Below are 25,901 nucleotides of genomic sequence, written 5' to 3' on the forward strand. Positions count from 1 at the left end.
AAAATAAAGGGAAAGCAGCATTTTTATTCTGCATTGTAAAGTTTCAAAGCTGTATGAAGTCAATGTTCAGTTGTAAATTTTTGAAAGAACCACCCATAATATTTTGTTCAGAGTTACGAACAACCTCCATTCCCAAGGTGTTTGTAACTCTGAGGTTCTACCGCACTGTATTTGGTATTTACTTCTAGAAGAAAATCACTAGGTGGCCTGGTGTCTGTGGATATAGTCAGGCTCTACAGGGCAAGCTCAGCCACTGATATTTTAGCCAGAATGAAATGACTTTGTTCATGGCCAGTTTATATCCATTTGTTCTTGTAGGAAGAACATTAATACACATATTGAATAAGATGGGTCCAAAGACCAAACCTTGAGGAACCACTAGTAATCTCTCTCCAGTCTGATAATTCACCTTTCAACACAACCCATTGCCTTGTTCCCTTTAGCCAATTCCTTATCCCCATTACAATGTTTGTACTGATCCCCATCTTCCCTAATTTAACTAATAATTTCCCACCTGGCTCTGTGTCACATGCTTTACTGAGATCTACTGCACTTCCCTCAGCTAAAAAATCAGTTATTTTCTCAACGAAATCAGATTAGTCTGACTTGAGCTACCTTTGGGAAACCCATGTTGAATTACATTCCCTTTACTGTTTACCACTATGAATACCATTCTTTCCTTCCCAGTTCACTCTAAAACCTTGCATATTCCTGAGGTCAGACTAACAGGTCTGTAATTGACCGAATCACTCTCCCCACATGCTTCTTAAATACAGGTATGACATTAGCTATTCTCCAGTCATATGGTACTCCCTCCCTCCCCCCATAGAGCAGACTTTCCGCTCACCTAGTTGAAAAAAACAGCAAGACCGAGGCTGAAAACTGTGGGAAAAGAACAGCAGGTACACTATTTAGGGCTTCATGCAACACATGTCTTTTAGCAGCTGTTTGCGTTGATGGGATGAGAGCATATTTCTCCTCCCCATGGTATCTACCTCCAATTTTACCAGCCAATCATTGGGATTGGCAGCTGCCAATCCTATTAAAGAACATTGCAAGCATTTCTAAGGACCACCCATTATTATAGAAACTCAACACAGTTTTCTGTTTTAATGAGAAAATAACAATATACTTGCATTGTATGCCTCACAGTCACCAGGAAACAAAAGCAGAATAACATTTAAGTGGTTAATGTATACAGAAAACCAGGGCTGGTCAGATTGGTTGATAAAACACGACAACAGCGCCACCTTTTGGCTGTAAAACAAATCACTGTTTTTGTTTTTACTGTCTCATAATCTGGATAAGGAACAAGATGAAGCCAAAACTTCTTGTTGTTTCAAAAAGCTGCAACTCAGGAAACCTGCATTTGTAACCAAAAACTGGACAGTTACAATTCTAATGCTTAACTATTTTTCATTACACACTTGCACTAAAACCAGTCTTTGTCACAGAAAAGGTTTTTTTATCATTTCTTTTGTGGAGACCAAGTTAATTTGGCAGTAGTGTTCCTTTGTTGCATTTGATTTATTTATATATAGAGATGTATGCCTGCCTATATTTATAGACCTATATGCTTGGTAGCATGCAACTGAAATAAAGAGGCAAGTAAACTGCATAGCATTTAAGTTATCATAGCACCGAACCATGTGCTGCTGACAAGAATGATTTTGCTTCCATAATTTCTGGAAGAGAAAGGGGTGGGTGGTAGAGGTTAGCTATACTCGACTGGTACATGCAAACATTTTTTTATTGCAGGATATGTGAAAATGCTGCTTAGATTCCATCCCAGCACAAAGGATTCCAAGATGGCAAAACCACACTGGTTTTATAGGCGATTGACTTTATTTTCACAGCAGGAGTTGGGGGCGGAAGGAGCACACAAAGCAGGAGATGCCCCGTGACAAGCAATATAAAGCTGAAGAAGTGACATCCAATGTTTTATTTAGTTATTTATTTTTTACTTACAAAAAATAATCCCCCAAGAAAACAACAGATGCATGTTTCTTAAAAGGTAAGAGAGAGCCAGGAACTCCTGACAATGCCCTCAACCCTAGGTGGCAACCATGCAGAGGGAGAAGCAAATTCATTTCAAAGGGAGCAAAAGCTGTAAGAATCCAACCACTGCAGTGAGAAGTTCAAATGTACGTGCCTTGATGTAAGACCATTTCTCAGTAATGAGCCACTTATGACATACAGCTTGATACATGTAATATTGCTAGAGAAGTGCTTTCCAAGATTCATCTCTGTTCTCCTCAAACTAAGAGGGATCCAAACCCCCTCTCAATACGGGTGTGCAACTCCTGTAAGTGTTACTACACACAATACCTGCTCATCAGCTGAGCAACAGACTGCTGAGCGTGTGGAATTATACTTCCTATAGTCTACTGGTAACACTAACACACCTTTATTGAACTGGGTCCGAATTGACTAGATTGGCATTTACAGCTGGTCTATTTGTATGTGTGTATACTCTTAAGTATGACACACTTTAAAGAAATCAATACAAGACATTGCCCAGTTCAAAAGAGTTTTCTTTTGTTAATAGGTAATTCACAGAACAGGTTTAATGAATGCTTATTGCCACTTTTACTACAATCCCTGAACACGGGCTTCAAAATCTTTGACCGTGTAAAGGAACCTGTGAGATGTGTGTCAAACCACAGGCTGGAAAGAAATTAAAAACAATAAGTTGTTTTGGTTGCAGGCTCTCTGTTTGCCCAATAAAAGCACCAGAATAATGTTCACAGTATCTAAAGCCATTTTAGGTGAGCCTCGGACTAAAACACCATGTCAGGTCACAGAGCAGTATGAAAACAGAAGAGGGATTTCGGGGAGCGTCAGCCTCTTGGCTGATTTAAAAAGAAGTTAAAATAATAATTTTAGGTGTATAAAAACAATACATACATGTATATGTCTCCTAAACTTGGTAATTTCTAGTCCAGAAATTATGGTTCCCGGTTGTAAAATACGTATTGTATTGCTTTGCATGAAAAGAAAGAGTAAACCTGGCAGCCTCTATACTACGTATGAATACAAAGCACAAGAATAAATACCACATTTCTTTTCTAAATGTCAGCTTACAAAACTGCTCAATACTTCGCAATTGTGATTCATGCAAATACCATATCAGGTCAAATTTTAATATTACAAATACTGCATCAGCTCAGTGCCATTTTATATCTCTTTTCATAAAAAAGAAATTCTCACTCACCCCCATAGCTGGCAAACAGCTTTGGAGAAAATAAATCTGTACACCCATAGCTCTTGTTCATTCTAGGATTCCAACCTCACACACATGTGCTCACTCACACCCAGACACACAACACCCTTCGTCACTGATTCCAAGCCTACGCACAAACTAAAGGTTCTCTATTTTGCTTTTAGCTCTGAAAACACTGAACAGCAAAAATAATCTTTTTTCTTGCTTCTCTCTCACACACACTCTCTATTACTTTCTTTAACTTTTTATTTCCTGGAAACCTGCATACTCTACCTTAACTCCAAGGCCTTTTACTCTGTATAAATATAGTTAAAGACATAACTTTTTTCCTTTGTTTCATACCTCTGTTTGTGCCAGCATCTGGCTTGATTAAATTATTGCCTCCGAAAAAATTAAATGTCATTTTTTTGAGTGTGTTCCCCTCTTACCTTTCTGATTCAGGTTATTCAACCTTTATTCATTTTGTACATATGCCTCTGCCCACACCCATCATAAAAATAGGCATTGCCCGCTAAATACAGATTGTATATTTAGAAAGTTATGTAAATATGCACTGAGAAACTGGAGACCAGTTCATATTGCAAGTATACAGGATCCTAAAGCTAAGGTTATCCGTTTGGCTTGGCATTCCCCCCAGCTCTCTCCTAAACTGACAGATTGTGTTTGCAACAGACCAGGATACTTTATTAAATATTCTGATTGCAAAACATGGATTGTACATTTGCAATAACAGCCTCCAATTTTTAAATGAAAAATTAAGAGAAAGGGGGGGGGATCTTCACCCCCCCCTGCAAATAAGAGCAAAAACAATAAATCATTGCATTTTATGGCTCTCTGGAGTAAACCAAAGTAACATTAACGTTCTTAATGCAGCAGGTGCGATGATGGAGAAGCTACAGGCAAGTCCAAAGGAAGCCTGGTGACACAACAGGCTACCCTGGGCCAAACTCTCTCGTTGATACAAAGCAGGGCTGGAAATTCAGTTAGAAGGAAGCACATATATTTGCCCTGCCTTAAGTTTTTGCCAACTCCTTCAGCCTCTCATGCTGATCTGTTGCAACGGGTCTGCTGCTGCTGCTTCTGCCAATGGCGATGACACCCTTCCTTGACCAGTCCACGCCTAACATCCTCTCATTCTTTTTTGGGTGTGTGTGGATTTTGTGGGTGGGTTTTTCTCTTTCGCTTAATGGTGCCTGGAGATGGCGCAATCCTGTCTCTGTGGATCAGTGAGCTTGTTGGATCTTTAATAAATATCGGATTAAATGATGCTGCTTTTTTTTTGTTTGTTTGTTTGGTTCCTCGGTCTGAAACACCCGTTTTATTGCAAGGGGATTATTCATTCTCTTCCTGGTTGGCGTAAATTCCAGCCTCCCAGCGCAGTGCCAGGGCACTCTTCCTGCGATTCACCCTGGTAGCCTCAAGGACCTGGAAAAGAAAAAAAACACCACTTACTTTGGTTCCCTTCTTCCACGCCTCTCTCGTATCCATCTTCCCCCCTACCCCAATTACTAGCACACACAGGGATTAATTATGCAGTCCACGCTCACTGCTCAATCACAGGAGCAGCATGACCGAGGCTACTTATGTCTCTAAGGGCTTGCCAGTGTGAGCAAGGGTTATGCCAAATAGCTCCTAAGGTCAAAGCTGGACTATTTAAATCCTAATATTCATATAGCAGCCGAAGTTAGAAGTGGAGAAGTCAAGTCTAGCTCTGCAAGCCTAACTCAGGCTGCTGCATGCTCCCCATCCCAATTCAGACAGGCCAAGTGACACCCAGCAGGGGGCGGATGGTTACGAAGGATCCATTTTCACGTGCGTGTGGGGATTACGTACAGCACAAGGTAACCACATACATACGTGACCCTTATCAGAGGCACGGTTCCAGCCCACTGTAGACAGGGGGAGCCTTGTCATTGACTTCTATCAGCTTTGGATCTAGCTCTTTGTCTTGCAGACTGTTTTTCATTTAAACGTGTCATTACCTGTAGACACAAGGGTCCTTCACACTGGCTTGCTGTGGTGTTTGGATTGAAGCAAAATCAATGAAAAAGCCACTGCTTGGAACACATGCATGGAAGAACACAGAGTCCTCTGGGTGAAAGAACCACACACTACATGCCTAAAGAGGGATGATGTGATACACAGGCCCGGTCTTTGCCACCGGCACAAGGGTGAATTTCCCCCTTGGGAAATAAAAGGAAATCTCAGACATACTCCATCACATCCTTCCTTCAGCATGCTGTTAGTCCCGACTCCTCCACATCTCACCAAACCTTTTAGAATGTTCCCAGGCTTAACCAATGCCAGGGAAGAACCACATGGGTGATCTAAAGTTTGAACCTGATCCAAAGCCCACTGAAATCAATGGAAAATTGCTCAATGACTTCTAGGGGCTTTCAACCAGACCCCACATGAGAAACATTTTCAAGGGGATTATAGATTTAGGTTAAAAAATCCAAACCAACCATGATGCCGCTAAAGCGTCCAGGTTAGCTAGTGCAGGCAGCCCTGTATTCCTATTACTGTCATCCTCGTTATCCCCTACCCCACCAGTGTGTTCTACACATATATGGCACGTCTTGGCATTGTACAGATTTTGGGGCTGGGATTGTGTTATGTTATGTCTATAGACAGCCCAGCACACTAGGGCTCCAATCTGATTACAAATATCTGAATGTAAGAACGAGGACACTAGATACAAAGAGCATCTGAAGGTAACCTAGCTGCCAGTTGGTGGGTGAGTAGAGGTTACTTGGTCTTAGAGCTTGTAACAATCCATGACTGCACTCGTTCACAGATGTCAGGGTCTCTAGCTGGGCTGCATATATGCAGTAAGGAGCCTACAACTCCTGACAGACAGCTACAAATCATTGCTACTTGTGCTAAAGGAGTATATTCTCTGTGGTCTAACACTAGGATCCAAACGTTCATTTAGAGCTCAGGGACACTCAGCAGTTTGGGGAAAGAAGGGGTTTGGCAAAGCTTTGTTTGTGCCTTGTAGTTTGCGTGCCCTCTAATTTCTTTTGAGCCGATGGATCAACAAACCCCAAAACTCAAGGTGAAATTAAGCCAGCACACGCAGTATTGAAACGGCTGAAACCGTATCTCCTTTCCTGGCAGCGATGGGGAGGGACTATGTGTGCCCAAAACTCAGTCCAGGTTTACTGGAATGTTACATTACTGAATATCTGCATAAAGCTACTTATATCCTCTTTGTAAACCATTAGAAGGCAAGACCATTCAAATGGAAGCAGGTCCGATTCCATCCAGCAGAGGGAGGTGGTGCTCACACTCCCACCAATATGTTTACAAGATAAAACTCCGCACCACTTCTTGAATAAAACTCCACAGAGACACTACAGCCGCTAATGGCATATTGATTCTGCTGCAGCTACAAAGCTGGGGACTGATGGTTCAAATGAGGTGTTAGGGATTCTGATTACATAAATCATGCCCTCGGACAAGATCTCAAAGGGGTTTGGCACCACTGCCCAGTTTTTCTTGACAACTTGTTCAGAAGGACTATAGGAACACAGTCGCTCTTTTAGCGTCAGCACAATAGGAAATAAACGTTGGTGTTTTCTTAGCTTCAAAACTGGGGAATGTTGCTGAGCAGTGGCAGAAGCAGGAGAAAATGGGAATGAGGATTAAAGAGAAGTGTAGGGCAAAGGAGAAGTTACATTCTCACAGGATATGAAAAGTAAATAGAAAAGACACCAAACTCAGGGCAAAAACCTGAGGCCCTTATCAGAGCAAAACCACCATGGCAGTAGAGGAGAGTTTTGCTTAAGTAAGGACTGCACAATTTGGGCCTTAATTTTAGGCTAATGTAAAACATAAAGGATTTTGTTTTAGTCCCAGTGTTCTAGGGCCAGATCCTCATCTGGTGTGAAATAAACATGGTTCCACTGACTTCAGTGCTGGTTTTTAACCAGCTGAGGATCTGGCCTTTTGGTTTAAGATTTCTGCTTTGGATCGGCACTATTTTAGCTTTAAGCTACCAAAGCCCCAGAGCAGAGAGAAAGTCCTTCCCTCCGTTACATCCCCTTTGTCCCTCCTCATCGCTGGTTTAAAGCTGCTAATCTACTATACGTGAACACTGTTCTCAGTCAAAGAACATGGCTGGCAGGAAGAAATACTATGGGCTAGATCGGGGTTCTGAAACTGGGGGGTCGTGACCCCTCTGGGGGTCATGAGGTTATTGCATGGGGGGGTCATGAGCTGTCAGCCTCCACCCCGAATCCTGCTCCACCTCCAGCATTTATAATAGTGCTAAATATTTTTTAAAGTGTTTTTAATTTATAAGCGGGGGGGGGGGGTGTCACATGAAGAGGCTTGCTGTGTGAAAGGGAGTCACCAGTACAAAAGTTTGAGACCCACTGGGCTAGATCCTCAGCAGGTGTAAATGACTACAGCTGAGGATCTGGCCCAGCGTTCGCACAGCTCCAATAGCATCTCCCCCTACAGCTTTGTTACTAGCATTTCTATAACCATACAAGATTAGCACTAGAGATTGACTAGTCATTGGAGAGGATGAAGCAGGATATTTATTTTCCCCGTGTGAGAATTACCAACGCTGTATTGAGGCATGATAGCAAACAACCATCATGTCTATTAGCTGGTCTCCAAAGCCTCTACTTAAGTTTTTAACTTGGTCATAACTCTCACTGGGCCAAAGAATGAGAAGTGCGAGGCACCACAGCTCCCAATGTCTTTAATGTCTCTGTTGACGTACTATATTTCAGACTTCAGTCTTCATGAAAAATATTGGCATGGCATCCACGTTACATGGATTAAACACTGGCTAACTGATAGATCTCAAAATGTAATTGTAAATGGGGTATCACCATCGAATAGGTGTGTTTCCACTGGGGTCCCGCAAGGATTGATTCTCTACCTTATGCTATTTAACATTTTTATCAATGACCTGGAAGAAAACAAAATCATCACTGATAAAGTTTGCAGATGACAAAAACTGGGAGTGGCAAAGAATGAAGAGGATAGGTCACTGATTCAGAGAAATCTGGATCGCTTGGGTGGACTGGGTGCAGGCAAACAATATACCTTTTAATATGGCTAAATGCAAATGTATGAGTGTGGGAACAAAGAGTGTAGACTCTACTGTGGGAAGCAGACTCTGCAAAAGATTTGGTGTTGGGGTGGCGGGGGCTGGCGGGCGCATGACGACTTGATAATCAGCTGAATTTGAGCTCCCATTGTGACACTGTGGTGAAAAGAGCTAATTTGATCCTGAGATACTAAACCGGGGACTCTTGAATAGGAGAAAAGTGCCTATTCAGTTGGGATTGGTGCGAGCACTGCTCGAAAACTGTGTCCAGTTCCGGTGCTCACAATTCAAGAAGGATGTTGAAATAATGAAAAGAGTTCATTGAAGAGCCACTAGAATGATTAAAGGATCATAAAACGCACCATGTAATGACAGAGTCAAGAGCTTACTCCATTTAGTTTAACAACGACAAGGGTAAGGGGTGATTTGATTGCGTAGTCTATACATATCTAAATGGGGAACAAATATTGAATAATGGGCTCTTCAATCTAGCAGAGAAAGGTCTAACGTGATCCAATGGCTGGAAGCTGAAGCTAGACAAATTCAAACAGGAAATAAGGCATAAATTCTTAACATGAGCGTAATTAACCAGGGGAACAATTTACCGAGGGTCACGGTGGATTCTCCATCACTGACAACTTTAAAATCAAGATTGGAAGTTTTTCCTAAAAGATCTGCTCTAGGAATTGTTTTGGGGAATAACGTGGCCTGCCAGAGGTCAGCTGAGGTGATCACAATGGTCCCAAACTGGCCTTGGAATCGATGAGCAGCAGTTCCATTGCTTAGCTCTCCTCAGCATTTCACCCATTGAAATCAATGGCAGCTTTGCTGGAAAACTGAGCAAAGACTTCAAGACGCGGCCCCGCATTATTTTAGAAGAGGGAATGGCCCAGAAGGAAGGGACACTAAAAGGAAGAGTAGGATAAATCAAAGAAATTCTGGCAGAGAGGAACATGGAGTTATTCTCCACAGGGCCGGCTCCAGGCACCAGTGAAGGAAGCAGGTGCTCGCGGCGGCCAATAGAAAGGGGCGGCAGGTCCGGGTCTTGGGTGGCAATTCGGTGGCAGGTCCCTCAGTCCCTCTCTTCCTCTTTGAGCTGCCGCCAAAGAGAAGAGAGGGAATGAAGGACCCACCGCTGAATTGCCGCCGAAGAATGAAGCGGCGCAACTGAGCTGCCACCGAAGTGCCGCTGATTGTCTGGGTTTTTTTGTTTTTTTCTCCCATTCGCCACTCGGGGCGGCAAAAAAGCTGGAGCTGGTCCTGACTCTCTATAAATCAATAGATTTACTGGTAACCAGCTTATTGTTAAGTTTTGATAAGATTTTCATAAGCTAACGTACCCTTTAACTAGCCACCACATTGGAAGCTCCCAATGAAGAGAAACCAAAGAGAAACCTGGCCCAGATTCACCACTACATCACTCCAGTTTTACACCTGTCCCTGAAGCCAATAGGATTACATTGGTGTAAAATTGGCCTAACGCAGAGGTGAACCACGCCTTCTATATTTACCATTACACTCATCAGATACAGTAGAACCGTGGCGATACAAACACCAGAGTTACAAACTGACTGGTCAACTGCACACATGTAGTTTTGGGGAGGTGCGGGAGGGCATTGCCCCCCCAAGCAAAGGTAAGGCATGCTGGGGGCACATGGGATCACGTGCCACTGCCCTGCTGATTTCTGTGAGTGCTGAGCTGCCCAGGGCTTGCTCTGCTTGGCCTGCTGGGGCGGAGGGGAGCTCTGTTGTTCCCACGCTGCATCTCCTCCTGGCACGTTTCTGGGGGATGGAGCCGCCCCTCCTGCCAGGTGAGGGAAGGTGGTCACTGCCTCTGCAGCTGGACGCCGCCTCCTCGTTCCTAGTGCCGGTTGCCTTCCCCATCTGTGTGTGCTTGGTGCCCTGCATGGCCACCATCCTGTTACGGAGAGTGCCCGCGGTGGGGCAGGACCAGGGGAAATGAGGGAAGGGGGTGGGGTGGGGGGAAAGAGGCAGTGGGGAAGGTAGGGGGATGGGGTAGGGCAAAGGGAAGAGAAGGGTATCGGGGAATAGGGCAGAGGGGAGAGGAGCGGGAGGGGAGGGGGCAGGGGACACTGGGGAGTAAATTCGCAAAGCTGTATTAAGCCAATATGCAGGTGTCAACTTTTGAAAGAACAACCATATTTTGTTCAGTGTTATGAACAACCTCCATTCCCCAGGTGTTCGTAACTCTGAGGTTCTACTGTAAGAAGTCACCGGCCTAACTGGGAACGGCTCAATTTCTCTACTAAAATCTGTGACATGGACAGCAAAATGGATTCCAAACTAGCCCTGTGTCACATATACAAGGAAACAGGCTGAACAAACAGGCTGAACTAGGTCCTTTTTTTTTTGGGGGGGGGGGGGGAATGCCCATAATACACCCAGTTCTGGCCCCAAACACCTATTCCAACTGAGTAGCTATTTACTCCCCCTGATGACCTCTGGTGCCTGTACAAGTATCCAGCAGTGGAGTGAAGTAAATGGACTACTCGCTGGGGAAAAGACATCAGAATCTGGCCCGCTACTCAGAGCTCTAAATATAGGCCTGGGTCCTAGCGTTAGATCATAGCGAGTCTCATTTAGCACAGTAGCAAAGACCTATAATTTGGAGTGGACAGTCAGGAACTGTATGCCCCGTGCTGCATTTATGTGGCTTTGGGTGGCGACACTGGTGTATGCTGAAGTGTCCAGCAAGTGGATTTAAGTCAAAAGGACTGTTCATGGAGTAAGGTGCTAATCAATGCAAGTCAAGATATTGGAATCTTGCCCTTTGCTCTTGGCTACACTTATGCATGACGTGGTATGAGTAGAGCTGACAACAGAATTATCCCTACAGAAGTTAGGTGCCTAACTCCCAGATAACTTGCATCCTGCATGTAAAATGCACATGCTAAGAAACAGGACTGGGAATGGACATCTCCTTTGCTGTTACTGCTCTCTGGGTTTTGTCACTTGTCTGGAATTGCCTCTCAAATTGGCACATAGGCTCCACAAAGATTTTAACGTTAACAAAGCTAGGAGTGGTTCTCTCAGGCTTCGGCTGAATAATTGACAAGGTTTCCTCGTAATGGAAAGAGTTCTAATGAAAACAGCCAAGTGATGTAAAGTATATGTTCTGTTTGGAAAAACTAATTTGACCACAAAGTCACATTAAACCGAGAGATTTCAGATGGCCGAAATGTTGAAAGGACAGATAAATATTTGGAATGATTTAGAACTGTGAAAACTGTTCTTCACCTCTCTTACTACACACATGTTGGGGTTTCAGCTCGGAGACTGTAAGAGTTACAGAACATTGTTTTAATGCCAAGTTTTATTTTAAAGTAGATGGTTAACAGGATTAAAAAAAATGACTGAAGCAGTCACTATAGTCAGGTACAAGCTTTAGCCACCGGCCCCCTAGTGGAGGATAGAGAGAAACAAATGTACTGGTGAATTATCCCATACTTGCTTGCTCATTGGCACCAGCAGATGAAGAATGCAAGCGAGGACAGAATTCAGTACCACTGCATCTCACTCCAGAACCAGGGGCAGCTCCAGGCCCCAGCATGCCAAGCGCGTGCTTGGGGCGGCATGCCCCGGGGGGTGCTCTGCCGGTTGCCTGGAGGGCGGCAGGCGGCTCCGGTGGACCTCCCGCAGGCGTGCCTGCTGAGGGTCTGCTGGTCCCGCGGCTTTGGTGGAGCATCCGCAGGCACGTCTGCGGGAGGTCCACCGGAGCCGCGGGACCGGCAACCGGCAGAGCGCCCCCCGCGGCATGCTGCCGTGCTTGGGGCGGCGAAATGTCTAGAGCCGCCCCTGTCCAGAACCTGTTACTAAATGAAACTGACTAGTATTCTGCAACCCTAGTTAATTTCTCTCCATAGCAGAGGCACTATTGATGTGAAGGAGCTGAATCTCTCTTGATGCTGCTAACCTGAGCTTGACAGAATTAAACACAGAACCATTTCAGAGATGACATACAAGCAGAGAGACTGAAATCCTGGCTCTCCTGAAGTTAATGGTAAAATCCCCAGGGACTTGTATGGGGACAGGATTTTACATATATTGTCTAAATTGACTAGGAAGATTAGCTATATTCCAGCCTCTGATATTTGTACAAGTGAATTCAAGAGACCTTTTGCCAACAGGAGTAATTCCATGAGCATAAGGGGTTTGTAAATTACAAAACAAAGTTAGAGCATATTTCCTCACCGTGGTCAGAGCTTGCCATGTTCTTTGGAATAATGGATCAACTGACTAGCACTCAATGCTAGCAACTTCTTAAAGCTTACAGGTAAGTGAGGTGAAACGCCAACAGGCAATGGTGGCATCCAGTTGTTTGTTTGTTTTTAAGTCTTCATGCTGATAAATACTGAGGATGCTTCCAGCAAAATTCTCAAAACGTCACCTTTATTTGTGCATGCACAACTCTTCCCATGCAAACACTTGCAAGTGCGATTTTTGTGCTCTATCACCCATTCCAATCAAGTCTGAGAGTGTAAGTTCTACCAGCGGTGCGTACAAGGGACCGTGCACAAAAAAACCTCTTTTTCTGCAGCATGAAGATATTTTATTTACAGTACATACGTAGTGCTAACTTCTGCTTTTACAGTATATGCACATACTGGGCTTCTGCAGAGTGCAGTGGGAGCCTCACTTACATCTGGAAACCCTAACAGAAGAACGTGTTATTGGTGCTGTGCAGTGTGGTCATAGTCAATGGCAACCAAAACTCGTCGGTCTTGCTATTTTGTGATTGGTAAATTTACAGTGGTCACCTTTACAAACTTTTCAGTTGCCTCTGTAACTAAACGTTACCAGAGTGTTCCTTATAGTATAGTAGGTGGAAGGAACACTAAGAATTAGAGCTGCTGATGTAATGTAGTCATTCAAGACAAAACTGGAAGTTTGCAGGATAACCATACTGTGGGTGTGTGCAAGCATGCAGTTATTAGCAGTCCTTTTAAAAAGCGGAACAACAAAAGAAGGTCTGGTGTGCTTTTAATGTACAACCTAGGATTCTGAAGAGATAAACCACAGCAGACTATGGGGAATATTCACAGCTCAGCAGTGTTACAGGATCCAGTTAATACTGATCAGAGCTGTGTTGCTAAGGACCTCCACACTGAGTGGAGAATCTATTCCAGAAACACCAGGATTGAAAAGCTATTTCACAGGGCTGAGGTTTAGTGACAGGGATTACAGTTTGCAGACTTTCACCTTAGTCTGTAACAATTTTCAACTCTCACTCCTTTCCCACTTATCTCCCCCCTCCCCGCCCCCGCCCTTACTATCAGAATACTATCCATGCCATGTGGGAGGCACATAGACATCTCCACCTGAAGCCCATGTATCAGGAATCTAAACTCTACTACCTCTTACAGGCAACATATACACGGATATGATGTTGGCCATTCATAAATGACACCCCAAAAGAGGAGGAGAGCATGTGTGGTGAGGAGAGTCCTCTGCGCTGTCTACCTGAGGGGGGGGGGGAGAGAGAGAGAGAGAGTGTGCGTGTGTGTGTGTGTGTGTGGGAGGGAGGGAGGGACTTAGGTCCGCATAGCTGTCTCTCTCAGGGATGTACATTTGCAGTGTAGACCAGCCCAGCTTTGCAGAGGTAAGGGCTGTGCAAGCATCCCCTCAAATGCTTGGTCAATACACTTCAATCCTGACTTAAAATGCCCCTGCTTCTGCAGCCTGGGGTCTCTTGGCTGTCAATAGTGCGACCCTGCATGCTGGGAATGGTCATATTGTGAGGTGGAACAAACTACCCAGGAGAGGGACATGGATTTGGCTACGGATGAAGTCACCAAACTCCTTTGCGACTTGGAACTGGGATTTGAAGCTATGCTGTCAAAGAGGGAAAGGTCGGTGTGTTTATCCTTTGGACAAATGTAGATATCATTGAAGACACTATCACTAGAGAGGTGCAAGAGTCACAATATTTGGATCTGGGTCCATAACTTCTCCAAGGTTGGGGATGTTTGGATCTGAGGTTTTACATTTGCCCATTACGGAGGGTTTCATCTGGGAAGGTCAGAGCTGAATCTGGATGCTAACTCACCCAATGCTCAGGAAAGTTCCCATCCTGGGTTTTGGTTTGGTGCCTTCCCTCTAATCACAATCTTCATCACTCAAAAATTGTAATTAGAATCCAAGGATAAGGGGGAAAAAAAAGGTGTCGCTGGATAAGAGGGAATATCCCCCTGTGACGCATGATCAGAAAGGGTTACGCATCCTGCAGGATGAATGATTCAAATTCAACCCTTAAAAACATATGGGGAGACAATGTTTGTGTTTTTGTGTATTTACATATATATGGGTAGAGATCAACAATGTAATCAACAATCCCTGTCTATGCTGTATTCTGTTAATTCAGAGATCAAAAGAAATTCTTAACATTTAAATGAACTGCAAACCTAGGATATAGCTGTATTCATCTCTCTTTGAAATGTATAGCCAATCATCTGTGAATGGTGGAAAAACAGGCAATTGCCTTGTGTGGATAATTACCAGCTATGCTTAGGAAATGAGTGTCTACTATTCATAGAGGGACTCCAGGCTGTCACAAGAAGGCCTGAGACTGCATAAAATGCAGGACCGGCTCTAGGCACCAGCAAAGCAAGCACGTGCGTGGGGCAGCACAATGCCAGGGGCGGCATTCTGGCAATTTTTTTTTTTTTTTTGCGCTTGGGGTGGCAAAAAATATAGAGCCAGCCCTGGGGCCTGGTCCTGTCATCTCGGATCTGCTTGAGGCTTTATGCGGGGAAAGCCTAAGTCATAAGGACTGAGATCCCAGTGCTGACTGGCCCGCCCTGAATACAAACATTGGACTATAACCTATGGCCTTAATTCTGAAAGAACTCTGCAACTACAAAGCTCCCCATCTCTGCCATGAATCCGAATCTCAGAACTTTACTCATGTCTGTGTGTATACTGATCTTTTATCTTTTTAAATACATTTTATTTTAGTTTATAAGAATTGGCTGTAGCATGTATTTGGGTAAGATCTGGAATATTCATTAACCTGGCAGATAATGTGTCTGATCCTTTGGGATGGGTAGAACTTTTTATATGATGAATAAGATTTTCAGTAATCTTCATCATACTTGACGTGGGTATCTGGGTGGAGGCCTGAGGCTGGGTTACTTTAAGGGAACTGTGTGGTTGGCTTCTGGGTAACCAGTAAGGTATTACAGAAGCTGTTTTGTGCTGGGTTGGTAAATCTAAGTATTGGAATAGCCACCAGCTTTGGGGATTGTCTGCCCCATTCTTTGCAGTTCACCCCAGTTGAGTGACCTCAGTTAGCTCCCCTGGGACCCCGGTCCCACCCCCATACACATCCTCACCCCTGTTTTGATGTGAAAGAGCACCGACACTCAGCATGGGAATGCAAACTGAAACAACATGCAGGTGGAATGAGCATGCAAGAGAAAGCAAAGATAAGCAGTTGAAAAGTACCTCGGAAGTAACCTTGCTAGACAGTAATTGACAGGTGTACTGGTGGAAAGGAAGAGACCAGCATTAGTACATTGAACAGACGTGTTGAAGTTGGAAACAAAACAAAAGAACTGGGAGCAGAACTTGAAGCAGTTTGGATCCGTTTAAAAGGTTAGTTTTTTAATGTATTTGTTTTTAAATGAAGTTGCTTAGCCAATTGCCATCATGTTTACTCTTATTGGTCAAACTATTTCAGTCGTGCTGCTTGGCAGCGAATCAGGTATCCTCTTCCCATCATCTCCCGCCCAGTGGCTTCTTCTTTGGAAGACACAGCTAGAGAAAGAGAATAACATTTTCTCCCCTTATGGAGCAAAGTCTTTCAAATGGCAAATACACTGGATTTGACCATTGTCAAAGCAGTCTGCTCTGACCTGAAAGACAAAAGCTGACAATGCCGACAGGAGCTGCCATGTTGAACAAGAGCACACCGAAATTAGAGCACAACAAAGCGCCTTCTTGTGCCACTGGAGCAGGGAGCACCCAAGGCCCCGACCCTGCAAACACTGACTTTACTGTTATTTATTATGTGCTGCAGGACTTATGCGTGTGGTTAATTTTAAGCACACAAATAGTCCCATCTTGCATATGTTAGTGTTTGTAGGACTGGGACTGGAGTCTGTTCAGCTTTGCTCCCTTCTGTATTACCCAGCAGAAAGGAGCATTTGACCCAATAGAACTTATCTGCCAACAATTTAGAAAGTCTCTCATTTTCCTTGCATTCAAACGGTGAGCCGAGCCAGAGGCCTGCTCTACACAATCAGATTTTCAAAATGGCAGCTGCCTGTTTGCCTGTTAATTATGTTTTTTTCAGTATATTGTAGACACTTGAAAATGGTTCAGTGAGTTGCTCTCGTATGTAATTAGATCCAGAGATTACTCTCTTTTGCCTGAAACTGCATTTTAAAAGCTTCTGCTGACAAATCAGAACTAGTGGTTGTTTAAATAATTATTGCTTAGCCTGGCACATAAAATATTGCCTTTAACTAAGGACGGTGCAAGCTTAGCATGGCAAAGCTACATCTTTATCTTGTAATATCTTATTCACCCTCCCAACCCCCCCTTTCAGGAGGAGTTTATACAAGAGAAAAGGAAAATATAGGGAGGAAAAAGAAAACATTCCAGCTGTTTAGGGGAGGCTCACTCTGGTCTTACAAACACAGCCCTATGACAGGATTTTAGACAAGCAGAAAGGGGAATATAAATACATGTAAAAAAAAAATTGGCTCCAGATGAGCTTCCAGAACATGAGAACGAAAATAAAGCTGGGCCAGACCTTTAGAGGGGGTCAATCAGTGTAGCTCCTTTAACGTCAACGGAGCTACGTCAATTTATCCAAGCGCAGGATCTGGTGCACAATTTGTTTGATGGTGCTAATTGTATGGCAGTAAAAATTCTAATTAACAGAGGCTTTTAATAGTGTTCTTATCACTGAGCCACCATGATACGCAGAGTTCTGTCTCTATGGCGTGATGCTCTTCATTTGGACCAAAGTTCTCAGTCAAGACACAGAAGCGCGTTTCAAACACAGACAATCTTGCCCAACTTCTTTTTGAGAAGGCACCTGTGCAACCCCGCTGACTTCAGTGGAGATGCACTGGTGTAACTGAACAGTGAGTCTGGCCCTCAGCATCATGACATCTCTCTGAGAGTAGCAGCACTCATGTGTGCTACATGGTAAACCACATACAGCAGAGAATTCCAGTCATAAGTCATTGCTTGGTAAGTCACCTGCACCCATTAGTGCTACAAGGAAAAGGTTATGATGAGCATGCAATCAGTCTTCATCCCTTTGCAAAGCAACTTCTGAACAATATCAAGATCTAAAGCAAAAAGGCTGATGGAAACAAACTCCAAAGTTATTAAGGCCACGTAAGGACCGATTCTCCTCTCCTGTATGCTGGTTTTACTTCACTAACTTAAATGAAGTTACTCCTGGGTTATACCCAGAGAAAGTGAGAGACGAATGAGGTCCCAAATCTCTTGAATGAAAGGTTTGACAGCATCGTTCAACAGGCATTAGCACAGCAATATACACAAGGGGAAAATCCTAATAATACCCAATGAAAACTATCCACTTGCCCCCAGGGGATCGAGCCCATTGGACAGTCACCTCTTCTGAAAGAGGCAAAGGGCACTGGCGAGTAACTCATTCTTGAGACATGTCCTCACTGTAGAAAGGCAACAAGCCAAGTTAGCAAAGTTTCTTGTGCCAGATGAAGTCCATGGAAGCAGGTGAGCTGAGACTACTCTCGCATCCTACAGGGGAAGCCTGCTTACGGGCTTGATCCTGCTACACTGAAATCAAAGGCAGTTTTGTCATTGACTTCAGTGGGAGCAGACTCAGACCCTAACATCTATCTGCACTTCAAACCCACCCTTCTAGTTTGCATTAACTTACAACCAAAAATGGAGTGGGATCTTTTTACATTTCACTGTTTCTAATCTGAAGTCTCATACTCTGTTGATATAATGCTGAACACCAAAGATTAAAATCCATCATATTCTGTAGGCTACTGTTTGCAGTATGAACTTTAAAGACTATAGTCTTAACAGGGCTGTAACCTCTAGTGGAAGTGCTTAGAAGGTGGTTCCCTTCGATTATGAGCTCCTTGGATTGGGATTTCAGAGTAGGAGCCGTGTTAGTCTGTTCTTTTGGGATTGGGATTGTTTTTCTTACGTGTTTGAAAAGAGTCTGGCACATTGTGGGCACTAGAGCAAATAAAAAACAACAACTGCCAATAGTAACCACTAACAATAATCATACACGTGTAAGGGTTTATACTACCCATCTATCCTACCCACACAGCATTTATGCTCACAACAGTCATGAGCGGCACCTTTGTAAAGTCCCAGTGTAATGATGGGAGAACAGTTTGCTTACTGTATGCATCTGAAGTCTGACAGTCATTAGCCATGACATTTATACCCATCCCCCTACTCTGATGACCATCTGAACATCAATGCTGGTAGTTCAAACACTTGAACTGCAGGCACCTACATGAAGAACTCAGAGCAGAATTTTTGTCAATTTCCCCTTTCTGCTTGTAGGAAAGAACAGAACAGACTCAATGGGAAACAGCATTCTGTCCACTGTAAATCCAGGATCCCATTCCACAAGTTCCTAACCAGATCCTGGAGCAAACCAAGGTGTCCTCAGGGAATCCATCCTAGGTCTTACACTGAACCCAGAGCATATTGGGAGAGAAGACTTTGGGAGTCTAATGAGTGCTGGGTGAATATTTGTAGTGCACAGATATGAGTAATAAGGTTCATACTGCGGTTACATAGTTCATTGCAGGATTTCAGCGAGCAGTGAATTCACATGTGATCCTCTGATCACAGAGGGCAACTAGGCAGAGTTTATTATTATACGATTGCCATTATGATTGATTGATATCGGAGGTTTTTGTTTTTTTTTAAATTCTTTAAACACCTTTAAGGCACTCTGCGAATCATTCTCAACAGAACAATTGATCTTTAAGAGGCCAAATTTTGTCCTACCAACCACAGCGATCTGCCTGTCATGAAACACACACTGAAGAGGGGAAGGGAAGAGTGTACTTACACTGCTGTCATCCATCCTCTCACGCCTCTTAGTTTTGTGTGTTTCATAATCCTCCATGAGGGTCTGCAGCAAATTCTTGGGCCTCTGGGATCCTGCAGCCTCGTCAGGCAGTAAGTCAGACTGGGAGAGGGGACCTTCTGTTGTCGGGGATGGAGGAGGCCTGATCTTCTCTATCTTCCCTGAAACGACATGAAGGGACCCCTTTCTAAATGGACAGATTCCCAAGTCGTTTCCAACTGAAGACACAGCTTGCAAAAGGAATGAGTTGGAGCAATATTTCCAGTGTGGCTTGAACAGAGAGAAATACTGAAACATAGTCTATAAAATAATGTATCGAAACAAACACGGCCAATGTGACTTTCAAGTTCCTCCTTTTCCCCCTCCCAGACCAGACTCTCACAAACATTTAAGTGATGTTATTTCAGAACACCTAGCAAAGCTGTCGAGTGATACATATACGAATCTACCCTGTCATTGCTCATTACTAGAACTCTGGTTAAATCACCCCACCTCCAACCCCTAATGTCTCACTTCTGTGCTCTGGACATACATGCAAGCTTATGGAAATCGCTGGACTTATTTTTATTGAATCAGACACCCAAAGAACTGCACAGTGTCACAGTGCAGGGGGCCCCACACTGTGTTCCATAGAGCACCTGCAGTTCAACAAGGGCCGTCCGGTTACATGGTTCTGGCTCCTTCTTGTTTCCAGCTGCTAAATTGCATGAAAAGAGCTAAAAATATCTTTGATACATTTCCTAGTATTTCTTTTCCATGCAAGTAGTCGCTGGTCCATGTGACTGTGAGTGGGAGGGGAAGGTGATCTGTGAAACACGCTCTCTATTAAGATGTAGTCCAGGTGAGGGAAGAGTTTGTGAACCCCACGTCCAGTAGTTAGATGAAAAGGCTGGGAGCCAGGATGAATTCAGGCTGTAGCTGACAGGACCGCTTGCTCACTAGGCAACGTGCGCACGACTTAACTACCCTAGCTGGAGAACTGGGTACAAAGCAGGCATGTGGGGAAGACTGATCCTACAAGGAGACTATTGCTACTGCTCTGTGTACTGTGTGACCCCACCCCAGATTCAGCTGTGGACCTGAGGCTTTTGTTCTCCAGGCTGGCAGATGCCGGAAGGTCTCCTGGGAAGAGAGGTTGTATCTTATGTCACCAGGCAGCGACTCCTCTGGCTGAGTGAAGGGTAGTGTCAACAGACTGGGAGGAAGCCCAGTCTAGCCTTCCTCATCTGAAAGGATGAGGACCATGATTGCAAACCTCAGGCAAGGAAACTGATGAGCTTGGAAATGAGGACTTCATGGCAGTGAGAAGGGGGGTGAGGGGGGGGCTTTTACAGGAAGCAAAACAAATAAAGGAGAATTCGTCTGTTTAAACCTAAATATAATCAGCTACAGTAGGAAAAGGAACTGTAGAGAAAGTCACACTAACTTTCCCCTAGATGTGGAGGCTTTTTAAAACAAAACCATGCACAGACACAAATGGGTTAACTAGGACTGCGAATGGCTTTTCAGCTGTTCCTTTGCAGAGAAAAATCAAAAGCTAGTAACTTACGGAACAAGTCACGGAAAGCTGCGGCCACCAGAGGTCACACACAGCAAAACAGTGCATGCTGTTTAGAAGCTATAGGCTCTCTTTTAAAAGAAAGAAATTAAATCTTAGCAAAGGCCTTTAACAAGAAATCCCCTTGCTGGGCTTGGTTCATTTCTGACCCAACAGGGAAAAACCCAACAACACTGATAGATATAATGTTACAAGTCTTGCTTAAATTCACAAATACAGAGACTCATCTGGAAACTCCATCCCCAGACCTACTGGGATGTCCCTAGAAATTGCAAAGGGTCTCTGAGGCTTGTGGGATTTTCTATGCCATGGGAGCAGAGTCTCATCTTGAGTAACTCCACAGACATTACGGATTTGTCTCAACGTAACAGAGCTCAGCATGAGAGCCTGGCTAGCTAGGGCTACGGGTGTCCAAAAGAAGAGAATGAAAGAAACTCCCAACAACTGACGGAACTAATGGAAAATCGTGTCTGTGTTAAAAGTGAAAGGTTCAGGGCTTGAGTCCCCACTGCATTACTGCATTTGAATGCTGGTGTACACACGTATACTGCAGGGATGAATCAGGCCCTCAGTGTTCCCAACAAGGCCTTTTGTGATTTCTCCCTCAGGCATAAACACCACGTCACCTTAACAATCCCTCAGAGCTGTACAAAATGCTCATAACTGAAGGCGGCTCCTTCCACCCCCAAACAATCTCAATCTCTGCGCCTGCTGGAAAACCCTGCAAGGTGGAGGCTTTGGGGATCTGATTAGAATTAAACAAAAGAAACATTGCCAGGTATTCCCCCCATCAAGGTGGGCCTGCCTCTCCCTTGCAAGGAGCTCCCCATAAACATCCACAAAGTCACTTCAGTTTTTTTCCTTCAAATCCCTCCTTAAAACTCTCCTTTGCAGTGGTGCCGACACAAATCCTGACAACAGTTAGGCTGCTGATCTGCTGTGACCACTGTCTATCATGCTGACCAGTGCTGTCTCATTGTTTCCTTGCAATATTGTCTGCATTCATCTGCTGTCTCTTATTTTATACTTACATTGTAATCTCTTTGGGGCAGGGAATGTCTTTTTGTTCTATGTTTGTACAGCCCCTAGCACAATGGGGTCCTGGTCCATTACCAGGGCTCCAAGATGCTACGATAATTCCTATATTGCCACTAGGAGTCCATCCAGGAAAGCGTTCTGTTACATGTACATTTCACTGCAGTATCATCATTATTCCCGTTTTCTAGACGAGGAAACTGAGACCAAGAGCCTTGCCCAAGGTCAGACAGTGGCTTTTCCAGTCCTTTTAAAAAGCAATCCAAGAAATCCAGAAAGCGTGCGCTGCTTGTGATCCAATGATAACAAACCAGAACAAAGGTATTTGCTGACACATGGGCCTGGGTTGCCAGCTAGCGCTCCTGTGACATGGCTTGGCCTCATGTGGCTCTGTTCAGTTCTTGTGCAAAGGCTGCAAAGTAAAATGAGGAATCTTGCTCCCAGAGGAGAAACACGGGTGAGCCAACGAGGAGACTGGGAGTTAAAGGTTAGGAGCCTTCTCCTGCTCCCATGGCAGAACTCCCACTTCAAGGGAACCGGGACCAAGCACTCAGGGTGCATGCAAAATTGCTATCCAAGTCACAGCCCATCGGTACCTTTTTGGCCTAACAGCCTTGATATATCTCCCTTTGGATATATATTGTGCTCTCTAAAACCCATAGTGCTTCCTTTGGAAGGGTTACAGGCCATCAAGAAAGGGCAGAGAGCAAACATAAACCCCTCTCTTCAGAGTTATGTTCCTTGAACTCGTCAACAGGAAAAGAAATCGTATGTTGTGGTTCCGCTGTGGCTGTGATGATGGCTGACCCCCAGATTCCTGGAACTGAGAAGTTACTGGGAAATGATTTCTCTCCCTCTCTCTTTTCAGTTTCTGGGCAGCTGCGCTTCCTGTCTCATGCACTCTTTGGAGGGCTGAGGATGCTCTGGTGTATGCTCTTCCAGGGCCCGTAGGAGGGTGCTCAGCTGACACAGCAGAATTGCTGTTCCTTCCAAGTTTGGTGCTAGGAGGATGTTTCCTGGGACGCCTGTGCCAAGCCAAGGGGCATCGGGAGCCGAGACCCTTTCTTCACTCTCCAAACCTCTGGATGGGTCTGGGGAGAAATGTGAGCCTTGGTGAGGGAGCCCTCTCCCATCCCTGGTTCTCCTCTGGGATCAGAGAACTGTTCTTCCCTCCCTTCTACACGGGTGAGCAATAGAAGAATGGATTGCCCCCATCTTCCCTCACAGGACTAGGGAGCCCAGAGGGTGGAGCAGCAGGTGCTTGGGTAATGGGTTCTTCACTCTCTGGGATTCCTCTGCAGGTCCCAGGAAGGAGTTTAGAAGCCAGGATGTGTTACACCTCAACAGTACTGCTAAAGAGGCCAGACAGCGGGAGTGCCCACAAGAGTGGGAGGGTGGGGCACCAAGAGTGGGCCCAAGAAAATTATGTTCTGTTGCTCTTAGCCCCATCCACGCTCCCTTGCTGAGAAGACCCTTAGAGACAGGGGAGAAATATATTCCGTATATTAAACCAGGATAAACTATTTCAAGGGTGTCCTGTGACGAACGGGACTCTGTTGAAATTAGTCAATTTAAAAATAAAGTTCAAGTTGACATTGTCCCATAAATAAAAAAAGTATTTTCTAAGCACCAAAAGCAATCACATCACAATAGTGGATCTCTGGTCTAATATCTTTTAGATCAATAACATTTCCAGCCTATATTTTCCCTCACATGACTTAACACTGGAGAAACTGTTTAACTTCGATATAGCCTTTCACAATGAAAACCGGACAATAGAAATAAGATGCAGGATGAGATTGTCCGCACTGTTTCTACCAGGAGCAAATTATAAACCAGTCACATTATAAACTTCTGAAAAACAGGACTGATGATGATCATGCTGATATAAGCTGACAAGTAGCAGTGCTACTGGAGACCAGTGTACTTTAGGGAGGCAGGGTGTAACGGTTCCCCTGCAAACATGAATGCCTTCCATCGCCGTAGCAAGTGTCTACACTACAGTGCTATAGTGATGCAGCTGTGTGCTGTAGTGTAGACAAGCCCTTAACCAAATCCTGCCCCTGCCTTGGTCTGCAGCACAAAGCCAGCTGTGTTCAATGGCTGCAGAGCCTTGCTCTGATGCTGAGGGGGAGTCCCACCCTCAGAGAGGGAGAGGTACCCGTTCCTTTCACAGCTACAAACCACTCCTCTGAGATCAAGGCCATGACTCATGGTTAGGGCCCCTGCAGAAGCCATGGAGTCTGTGACTTTCTGCGACCTCCTACATGGGCCAATGTGGTTGACCCCAGGGCTGGTGTCACTGGCCCTGGGCGCCCCCCCATATCGTCCTCCCCACCTCAAGATTTAATCACAGGTATTTTTAGTATAATTCATGGACAGGTCACAGGCTACAAATTTTTGTTTATTGCCTGAGACCTGTCCATGACTTCTACTAAAAATACCCGAGACTAAGTTGTAGCCTTACGCATGGTCCCCATCTGCCTTATATAATGCGGGATGCCTTCAGAGACAGTGCAGTGCTGATGTCCCAGGAGATGAGGGTTCCCCATGTGTGAACGACAGCCAGGAAGACTGAGTGGGTCATATGCCCCACTGAGTGCTGAAAGGGTTTCATTGTGCAGGCTACGCAAGTCTGCGCCGAAGCTCTGCACTACTCCATGGAGTTTGGTTCCACGACGACGAGTCCTCCCTGTCCCATCTCTGGCCAGGGTTTCTCTGTTGGCCTCATCCCATGGCTTCCACCTTAACTGCGGTTCACCTGCTCCACTCCAAATCTGAGCTGAAATAGCTATTCCTGTAGCTGTCACATTTGTCCCAGGGATGTGTGGCCTTAGGGTTTGAACCTACACTCACTGGAATCAACAACAAAGCTCCCATTAAAAACATAAGGCGATAAGGCCGGCCATACTGGGTCAGACCAATGGTCCATCTAGCCTAGTATCCTGTGTTCTGACAGTGGCTGATACCAGATCCTTCAGAAGGAATGAACAGAACAGGGCAGTTATCAAGTCCCTCTCCCTTGTTGTTCAGTCCCAGCTTCTGACAATCAGAGATTTAGGGACAACCAGAGCATGAGGTTGCATCCCATATCATCTTGGCTGATAGCCATTGACGGACCTGTCCTCCATGAATTTACCTAGTTCTTTTTGAACCCAGTTCTACTTTTGATCTTCACAACATCCTCTGGCAAAGAGTTCCACAGGTTGACTGTGTGTTATGTGAAGAAATACTTCCTTTTGTTTGTTTTAAACCTGCTGCCTATTCATTTCATTGGTTGACCCTGGTTCTTGTGTTATATGAAGGGGTAAATAGCACTTCCTTATTCACTTTCTCATCCCATGCATGATTTTATAGACCTCTATCTTTTCCCTCAGAAGATGTTCCATACCCCTAATTATTTTTGTTGGCCTTCTCTGCATTTTTTCCAGTTCTAATATATCTTTGTTGAGATGAGGCGACCAAAACAGCATTGACTTTCAAGGTGAAGGACCAGGGCCTTAATGCACTTTACTTTGGTTCTGTAAGTCCCAGAATTTGCCATGTTATTTGACAGTGTAAGGGTGTGGGCAGTCCCTGTGCACAATCCTTGTGGTCTTGTGGTGTTGTAAGTGTTCCCACCTTAACTCCCCTTGCTTGGGGTGGCAAGAGATTTGCTTTTGCAGCCCAGGTGAAAGAAGAAGCCAATACACACTAACAAAATAGCATATCCTCTTTTAACAAGGCTCCAGGACAGAAGCAATTACAGTTAGGTTGGTCTCCTAGGGCTTGGCTACACTTGAAAGTTGCAGCGCTGGGAGTTACAGCGCTGGTCATGCAGCTGTGCAGGAACAGTGCTGGTGTGTGGCCACACTCACAGCTACCAGCGCTGGTGTGTGGCCACATTTGCAGCATTTACAGCGCTGTTGGGAGTGATGAATTCTGGGCAGCT

The 25,901-nt window shown here is 44.7% G+C and overlaps 1 protein-coding gene across 8 annotated transcripts in view; it reads right to left on the reverse strand.

Annotated features, from left to right (window-relative positions):
* Nucleotides 1–1,084: 1,084 nt before the first annotated feature.
* Nucleotides 1,085–25,901, reverse strand: part of PALM2AKAP2 (PALM2 and AKAP2 fusion) — a 771,069-nt gene continuing 746,252 nt past the window's right edge. For all 8 annotated transcript variants that reach the window (XM_039543348.1, XM_039543349.1, XM_039543350.1 and 5 more), the window contains 3 exons: nucleotides 19,360–19,538; nucleotides 15,756–15,794; nucleotides 1,085–4,648 (listed from right to left, as the gene is read on the reverse strand). In XM_039543348.1, coding sequence (XP_039399282.1) covers nucleotides 4,556–4,648; nucleotides 15,756–15,794; nucleotides 19,360–19,538 — 311 coding nt within the window. In that variant the 3' untranslated portion in view covers nucleotides 1,085–4,555. The remainder of the gene's footprint in view (nucleotides 4,649–15,755; nucleotides 15,795–19,359; nucleotides 19,539–25,901) is intronic.

The sequence above is a fragment of the Mauremys reevesii genome, linkage group 6, assembly GCF_016161935.1.
Source record: "Mauremys reevesii isolate NIE-2019 linkage group 6, ASM1616193v1, whole genome shotgun sequence".
NCBI classification, from domain to species: Eukaryota; Metazoa; Chordata; order Testudines; family Geoemydidae; genus Mauremys; species Mauremys reevesii.